Here is a 9622-nt window from a genome sequence, read left to right on the forward strand (position 1 = left end):
GGCTTTCAGCACGGCTCAGCCGAGCTGAGGCATATGCGATCGGCTCGACTGAGCCGCTCGGCTGTGATCGGGAGCTGTACAGGCTATTTTGAATAGGCCGTACAGCACCCCCTCGGTTCTCCTGAACCGAAGGGTTCCTGGGGCCGAAGCTAGCCGAAGGATCGGCCGAAGCTACGGCCAGATCCTTCGGCAGCTTTGTGAATAGACCCCTTAGATTTAGTACGTTTTACAGGGTTATTCACAAAAGGGTGAACAGTTTTGGGAAGGCGGGAGAAGTGAACAATCTAGGGCAAAATAGCTGATTTGGAAACATTCTCCAATTCAGCTCACATTCCAGTTCAGCTATGTTGTCCTAGATTGTTCACTTCTCCTGCCTTCTGCAAACTCTTCACCCTTTTGTGAATAACCCTGTTAGAATTTAGTAAATTATGTTTTATGTGTGTGATGATAATAATTTTAGTGTATTTTTAGCGAAAATATTGATTTGATAAACATTTGCGCAACTGTCTCAGGACCTACAAAATTAGTTGCACCATTTTTTTTATTCTACCAGTCCTGTGCTTTCATAAAATGTATTGTTTGGGGTTATTTTACAAACTCTGAAAACTGCAGTTGTAAATGTAAAAAATAGGTGAAAAATTGCAAAAGTGGTCTGGCCAGCTGATGTCAAAAGTGGAGCGAAGGGCCTGGCAGCAAAAGGGTAAGGATTGGTAAGCTGCAATATGAAAAATGTGTGTTTGAAATGTTTTAGATACATTTTAAAGTACAACTAAAGGTTCTGGAATGGCAGTCTGAGCAAGTGCTAGATCCAGTAATTGATGCACATGCTTCATAAAGTAAACAAAAAATGTTACCTTCACTAACTGTGCCAAACCCTCCTTCAATTGTGTCTCACACTTCCCCCCATCCAGACACTGCATCATACAATTAGGCAGTTATAGCAATGGAGGCAGAACTGTCAATGCAGAAAGCAGTGGGCAGGACTAGGTGTGGCCAGGTACAGACTGACAACCTACAGGCTTGTGATTTGGCAGTTAAATGCTATTGGCCATGCCCCCTGCAACATTTTTTTCATTTTTCATCCCACTGAAGTGCAAGCAGACAGCCGCCATGAGAGTGCCAACTCAGCTCTGAATTCAGGAGCAGTGCTGCATTGTTTCCTCCACATCGCAGGAAGCTGCATTAGGTGAACCTTACTGGCAGGCTCAATAGCTATTACTTTGTCTAGAGGTATCCTTTACAGTAAACTGTTGAGAAAATGGGCTTAATAAATCAATAAAAAATATGCATTTGCCAATTTAATAAAAGTAAAGAAACATTTCTGACCCCCATTTTGGAAAAGTCTCATTGTACAATGTTTATATTTTCTTCAGAACAATTGTGACAGATGAAAAAGTAACTGTTTTGGTGTAAAAAAATGCACTTAAATATGCTGTACGCAAAAAATTATTCATATTCAATGATTCATAGAGGTCAATGCATTGATAATGTTTAGCAATCAGCCCAATATATTTGAAGAGCTTCACTGAAATAATTGTTCTATAATTTGTTTTCATTAGACACATTAATTACATAAAGGTTATAGAATTACACCACATGTCTAGATGTTACATGGGTAACATTTGCTCAACATGAAAAAAAATAATGTAATAACAGAAACCAGAGAACTACAAACTAAAATTTGAGATACGTATATAACAGTTAGTATAAAGCAAACCTTTTAGCACATAATTATATGTCTCGCATTTTCTGCGTTAAAATGTATAATAACATATTTTATACACTATGCAGTGACTCACCATTTTGTTCCCTTTGTACCCCAGCAGCTAGTAGATCTGGTTCCCCAAGGCTTATATCATTAAGTCTGGTTCCTAGGCACTCCACACACAAGCACTTGCACCACTCCTCAGCTTCCAGTTCTGGAAAGAATATAAAGAACAGCCCAGTAAGGAAAGGATTGAGTACTTGTGCTATAATGTAAACTGAATGCAGGACCATAGATGACATATCTACATATTGTATCTTCAGTATCATTTGGCAAGTTTTTGCAGTGGCTTTCAAATTATACTTTATTTATTTAGAACCACATATTGAATCTGCATGAAACAAGTTTGTGATTCCTCTGTACATAGTGAGTTACAACATGTCAAAAAGGACTTCATATGTAACTGTTTTGTGAAAATCAAAGATAAAACTTGCCTGTCACAAGTTCATAGCTTTTTACATATTGCTAATATATCTTTTACAACATCCCTGAAAATAAGAGGTAACACAGAAAAACACTGATTAGTTAATTATACATATCCTGTTTAATAGATTCGATAATCATAAATATTGGTCAGCATTTAACAGATTGATTGATTGATTGTCTCTGTATCATTGGATGTATTTATTTTTAACATTACATTGCTCAGTCGTCTCCATATGTAACTTAACTGCCAGTTCAACATTCTTAAATGTGCTAGTTTTTCACATTTTAAATATTATAATACATTTTCTGTCAGCTAGTGTACCAACTGCTCTTTCTGTGTCCGTAAGCAAATACAATTTATGTGTTATACACTGAGTGGCCAGATTATTATGACCACCCCATCAGTACTTCGTTGGGCCGCCTCGTGACTCCACGAGATTTTGAAAGGTGAGGCGAGGAATCTGACACTGCACTGTTGTCTTGTACCAGTCTTGCCACTCTCCGTTCTGCCCTAACATTGATTAGTCGCTGACTGCCACAATTCGCACGTTCAGACTCAGGTTTTCGGCTGACAGTCCAGTCTTTAAACACTTTAACAACAGCTACTCTTGAACATTTAACAAATTCTGCCGTTTTGCTGATACTCGCTCCATGGCTCCGAGCGCCAACAATCACCCCATGTTCAAAGGCTGTTAAATGACGTTGTTTACCCATATCTTCAGAAAAAAAATCACTTCTACTGTTGTGGTAAACAACCTGCTTTCCTATTTATAATGGTCTGGCCCTCTAGCAACTTCAGCGCAAAATTATAGCTAATTATAGCTAATTTGCCTACAAACGTCAGGTGGTCATAATAATCTGGCCACTCAGTGTATTTATTTAGTAGTGGCAGGCCTATTGCATTCCTCTGTATGTTCACAATTGTCTTCAGAAATGTACCCTGTCATTTTTTCATGTTTGATTGATGTGTCTCAAAGTCCTGTACAATTGGAAGTTGCCCTGTCCTATTACACCTTGATGCTTTTGATGAGTGCAACAATAGAGAAAAAAAAGTATGTATCATGCTCTCACAAAACACTTATTTGGATTTACTGGCCATCACTCACTCTAAAGTTTTTTTTAAATGTTGCTAGCAGGTAGCTCTTAGGAGAAGAGTTTGCATGTCATGTTTACAAAAAACTTCCTGAATCTTCCAAAACCTATTTGCTAGCAATTCTTTTTTTTGTAGTCTGCTTGTGGCGTATGTTCAGGGTAGTACACTCTCGACATCTGATGTCAAAAGTAGAAACCAGGTGCCAGAATAATGTAACTCCACCATGCATGTGCAGGAGATACATTATCAGTGGCTGCCCAATGGCTGAAGAAAGAAGATGCAGGGCCCAGAAGAGGAACAGGAGAAGAAGCAGTGGTGGCAATTGAGTGGGAGCATGAACATTGCTGGTGGAGGACAAATTCAGAGGAAAGTCTAGCATAATGTTCAAGTATGCATCCTTGCAAATTATGACAAATTTTGCCCTGGCCCCTTCTCCAACTACAAATATGATTTAAAAGGTGAATCTTATTACTGATGTGTTTTACTGCCCATACTGTCCATAAATCTAGAAAAACCAGAGCAGTAAGGTGCACACGAAATGGGCTTTGAACAGCCTTGGCGCGGCTGTGCGGCTTTCACATTTTCTGCAGAAGATGTGTATCCAAATCTCTGTTATTGACCTTAGTGGTGAGACAAGTTGTTTTACATGCTGGTTTGTGAGTGTGCCATGATGCCTTTCTACTGTTTTACTGTTCAAAGCCCATTTCGTGTGCACCTTACTGTATAACTGGTGACAAATTATTGAGTGCGTTTGTCGTTTGTTTTGCTTGACACCCTGTACTGGACACAGAGAATTGTAATACCTTTTGTAAAGTATGTCCATCAAGTAGTAATGCTTGCTAAAATGTATTACTAATAACATAATAAGAATGTGACTGTTCCTTTTCATCCAGTTGTAGTTTTTTCCTTCTTTCTAATGCACATGGTTCTCCTTGTCAGCATTTGCAGGCAACATTAGCTGTGGCAACATAACATTTGTAAAGGAGCATTATCGAAAAGATTATGCTTTCTAATTGAAGGTGCTGGGGTCTACTGAGGAGCAAGAAATACTGGGGTAAACTCATGTCAGCGGATTGGTTTATTTTCATTCATTAGGTTTAAGTAAGAATTAGGGATGCTCCGATACCACTTTTTTAAGACCGAGTATGAGTACCGATACTTTTTTTCAAGTACTCGCCAATACCAATTACCGATACTTTTTCTTAAAGGGACAGGTCATATTTTTTCCAAAGCAATACAAAATCAGGATTTTAGGTCAGTTTCTTAATATTACGAAGAACATGAAATGAACATGAAATGAATATTTATCATGCCATTGCTAACTAAGGCTTGTATCCCCAAAGCGGGGAAAATAGATGAGCACATGTTCAGACTCCAGAAGGGCATCCCTACTAAGAATCTATAGGATATGTTAAAGCTAGTAAAGTTGTTACACTGCTTACACTTGTCTCTCTAATGTAGAATTTAAAGCAAACGAAGCTCCATGCTCCTTTGAGAAATAGATTGATACAATAGATTTTAAATCTTTTTAATACTGTACTTCTTGCCGGGCCTTGTTCTGTATGGAGGTAGCCATCTTTTTAGAGGCAGGTCTTTGCTTCCTCATTTCAGAGGCTCCAGCAAGAAGGACAGTGAGCAGCACAGTAATGACATGATCAATTCTTATGTCAAATCTCCTGAGACGAGCAGTCAGAGGTAGCAGTGCAGTACATCTTACACACCAGATATACAGTATAGCTATAAAGCTGTAGGCACACTCACATACCAGTGTGCACTGTTATCAGGAGGAATTCCAGACAAAATGTACTTTTTCAGGGTACTGCTCATGCACAATCAACACTCCTAAATGTTCCCTATAACAGAAAATGTTTACTTTTTCGAGTTCACATCTACTTTAATGTAAAGAATCTGGACAGTAAATATACACAGTGACTAAAGTATTATTAGTCTGTAAGTGATAAAAATGACTCCTCTCCGGAATTGATTTGTGAGCTAAAAATCTGTGCACTACTAATGCATGAAATACACAAATCCAAATTAAACATTTCACTTAATTAATGGACTGGTTCTGATTTAATTTTGGACGCATGAACCCTTAGGTGTAGGTCGGTGACAGCTTCTTTAATTGAAAGACTTGTTTGTGACTAGCAAGCATAGCACTTGGTTTGGTTTTTGAGGAAAAAAAATTAATCTGTTCTTGTAAACAGATGTATTTTCAAACAGCAGCCATTTCCATTTTAATATAAAGCCAAAGTTGTCTTATGTGATTAATTACATCATTTACAGATGCAAACACCGTAAGAATGCTACTAAATACCTACTGCATGAAAAAGTTTGTTTTCTTAGCTTGAATAATATTACATACACAGATAATACAAGTCCATATCTGGTTATGGATATTTTAGAAAACTGTTCTCCTTTGGCATAGCAAAGGACATTTCTCAAACAGAGTGCTGTTCATGCCTGATCTATCTATCTATCTATCTATCTATATAATGTATATAGTAAATTAAAAAATGGTCTTGTTGCAATACTCACCTCCTATGCAGAGCTGTCCCTACAGTAATTAATTTCCATCACAAGATGTCCTCAGTCTTCTAGGTTGTATTATGCCCAGCATCACCATGGTACCCTGCACACACAGTATAACAATACAGAGAGAGGCGCTCTGCATGACCAATGCTATCCAATACTGGTGAAGAGGGAAAGAAGATGAACCTGTGAGCCACGTGTGGGGGCTGGAGTGACAAAAATAGCCACCTCAGGCAGCAATTACCTAGGCACACTCCTGCCTGTAAATCATATGACAGGTCTGAAGACATCAGATAAAGATTAATTAAAATTGTAGTACCATAAAATCCATAAAATACTGCCTAGGCAGCATCCAGGGTGTAGGGAAAGTACTGAGGTTAGACGAAGGGTAGATTAAATAGGGCTTAGAAGGGTTAGATTAAATAGGGCTTAGAAGGGTTAGATTAAATAAGACTTTAACCTCTATACACAGACTTTTATGTTTGTGTATATCTTTGTGTATGCTGTCCTAACCAATTTTCTCTTCCAGGTGCAGTGTTTTTTTCCTTGTCTTATCATTTTCAATGTTCTCATTTAAGTATTTTTTGCCCAACCACTATATATATATACTATACAGTATATACACTGCAAAAAAACTTAAATGAGACATTTTATTGAATGCCCGTAGAGTCTAGATGCAAGGCACATCCAGTGCCCTTGCCACACCTGGCAGGCGATACTTGGTGATATGTGAATGTGTAGGCCTACTGGGTGATTTAAACATTAGTGCCCACAAATTGTTCAGTCTGCTTTAATGTATATTGATTTAATGCAACATGAATGACACACTTCATTTTCTGAGCTAAGATTTCTGAGCATGGATTTAATCATCCATGTGATACTTGTTGTCCTGCACATTGTTCTGTACACGGATTGTCTCTTCCTTTATGCCAATGCTGGAGCATAATGAAAAAACTTAGAAAGAAATGTGTAAAGCTTATGACCTCTGGGCTGTGCTGCCAGCAGAGATCAAGTCAAGAGATCATAAAGAACTCAAGGTCCTGTCCTATGCTTGCACAGCAGTTTAAAAATCTTTTTAGAAGTCCATCACACACAACCGTACAACCAAGGCACTTTACAACCATCCTGAGAACAGGTACATGTATTTAAATAGCACCAACAATTTCCGCAGCGCTTTACATACTGCACATTCACATCAGTCCCTGCCCTCAAGGAGCTTACAATCACAGGTCACTATTGCACACGCATACAGAGGCAGTTTAGACAGGTTATTACAACCAATTAATGCCAATTAACATTTCAGCATGTCTTTGGAGTTTGGGAGTAAACTGGAGTTCCCAGAGGAAACCCACACAGGCACAGGAAGAACATGAAAACTCCATGCAGATAGTGTCCTGACCGGGATTCAGACTGGGGCAGACAGAAGTGTTAACCACTAAGCCACTGTGCTGCCCACAACTGCTTAGTGAAATGCATTCACCCATTGCTGGGGTACATTAATGTATTCAGGGAATAGCTGCAAAGAGGCTGAAAGAAGTCTTCAGTACCGAGGAGCAATAAAGGATGATAAAAATGTAAAAATAATATGTTATAAAAAAAAACAACATGACAATTGTTTATATCACACGGTGCTTTAGCAAACTACATGTCATCTAGTTTAGGATCAGGGCCGGACTGGCCATAGGGCAAACCGGGCACTTGCCCGGTGGGCTGGGCCTGGCCGAACACAATAAACCTAATTGTGTTCGGGCCGGTCCGCTATGCCCGATGGCCGGCTCTGTGTGTGTGTATCTGAGTAGAGCCGGCGCTGCACACAGTAGACACTAGAGGGTGCTGGTGGGGGAGGGCAGCGGGAGGTTGTGTGTGTATATATATATAGATATATATGTACAGGGGTTGTACCTTTTTTTTACGTGTGGGGGGGGGAGTAGAAGTGTGTTAGGCTGCGTTTTTCTGCAGCAGAAATCCCTAAATTGGCGTTTACAAGTGGCAGCTGTAATAATCAGACGACAGAAGTTGCATGTAAACGCCTGCACACCGCGTGTAATGATACGTGATATTATTACATTCTGTTAGGAATCTATTACTCTCCCTGGACGCAATGATTGTGCATTCAGGGAGAGTGTTTTCTAACCGCATGTAATCATATCACATACAATTACATGCGGTGTGCAGGCGTTTACATGGAGCTGCTGTCACCTGATCATTAACTTGAATAGGTGACAGCTGTCACTTGTAAACGCCAGATTAGGGATTTCTGCTGCAGTAAAACGCAAGTTTCTGACGCAGGAATCCCTAATCGCACCTAAACCTACAGATATAAATAGGACCTTATTGTGAGTATATTGGTGTCTGTAGTACTTAAACTAGATATACTTACATATTATTTTAAAGTATGAAATGTGGCAGACGGCCCCTCAGGCTGGTACCCCGGAGCAGAGCGGCAGCACAGAGTATGTACCAAATTTATATACTATTATTCTGCATTGCTGTATAATGTATTGCAGGGATTTTTAGTCCTCTATAGCTGATGGTATTCTGCATTAGAGTGTAATCTCCTCTGTACAGAGGCTGATGTGACTGGCTGATGTGTCTTCTCTGTACAGCACTGTGGTATATGTCAGAGCTATATAAATGTATAATAATAGTGTGTGACTGTGCGGGGGACATTAGAGTGTTAGCTACTTTAGTGCAGAGAATGCCAGCGGGTTGGGGGTTAGGGTTAGGGTTAGTGAGATTGATTTGATTCTCTACAGCAATATGTTTGTGAAGTTTCTCATTCATCCAGGTCATGGTATATCTGTAAAAAATGGTATATCTGTAAAAAATAAGTCAAGGCAACTGGACTTGCTGTATTTTTCTTGAAGATGTTTCACTGGCCATCCAACCAGCTTTCTCAATTCAGAAATTTCTGAATTGAGAAAGCTAGTCGGATGTCCAGTGAAATGTATTCAAGTAAAATACAGCAAGTCCAGTTTCCTTGACTCATTTTTTACAGATATTCTCTATAGCAAGCTTCCTATATTGTTGCAAGGTTTGTGTATTGGTTGTAGCAAGGCTTGTGCGTCAGCTGTAGCCCTCCAGTACTTACTAGTGGCCAGTCCTGCCCCTCGATTGCGCGTCGGTGTTTGGCCCGGCCCCCTGTTGTGAGGGGTGGGGCCTGTCAGCGGTCACGTGATTGGGCTGCTCAGTCTAAAATGCCCGGGCCTATTTTTTGTCCCAGTCCGGTCCTGTTTGGGGTTACATGTACTTTAGGTGTCAAGTGCAAATACATTTCAAACACCAAAAAGGGTTATCCACAAAGCTGCCGAAGGCAGCCGAGTGAATAACGGAGCAGAAGTGAACAGAGCCGAATGCTTTTCCGCTATTCGCTTTAGCTCAGTACGGCTAATTTCAGCTGTACATAGGCTGAAACAGCCATACATCGGCTTGCTTTGGCTGGCTTCGGTTCAGCCGAACATGCTCAGCATGTTCAACTGAGCTGAAGTGAAGAACACGTCCGACTCAGCCGATCCAACATCTGGATCGGCAGAGCCGAACCTCCGGCAGGCTACTCGCTGCCGAATAGGGGCCGAAAGGCAGTGAGTGAATAGCCGAATACCTCCATGATACCGAGCAGAATAGAAAATCAGTGAAAAAAGTTGATAAGAAAAGTAGAATTTTTTTTTAAAAAAATGTAAATAAATGATAAATGTAAAAAAAATAAATAAAGATTTGTTTAAAAAACAACAACAATTAGGCGGAGCTAGCAGTGACAACTAGCTGCGCCCAACTGTTTCCTATTGGCTGGGGGGGGCTGGGGGTTT

At 39.9% G+C, this 9622-nt stretch overlaps 1 protein-coding gene across 1 annotated transcript in view; it reads right to left on the reverse strand.

Moving 5' to 3' along the window:
* The window catches only part of LOC108784954 (docking protein 6), a 322423-nt gene that overhangs the window by 157258 nt on the left and 155543 nt on the right, over window positions 1-9622 (reverse strand). Inside the window, exon 4 of the mRNA XM_018553907.1 lies at window positions 1800-1919. Within this exon, the coding sequence (XP_018409409.1) occupies window positions 1800-1919 (120 nt within the window). The remainder of the gene's footprint in view (window positions 1-1799; window positions 1920-9622) is intronic.

Source organism: Nanorana parkeri, unplaced genomic scaffold, assembly GCF_000935625.1.
Source record: "Nanorana parkeri isolate BGI_ZX_2015 unplaced genomic scaffold, ASM93562v1 scaffold134, whole genome shotgun sequence".
NCBI classification, from domain to species: Eukaryota; Metazoa; Chordata; class Amphibia; order Anura; family Dicroglossidae; genus Nanorana; species Nanorana parkeri.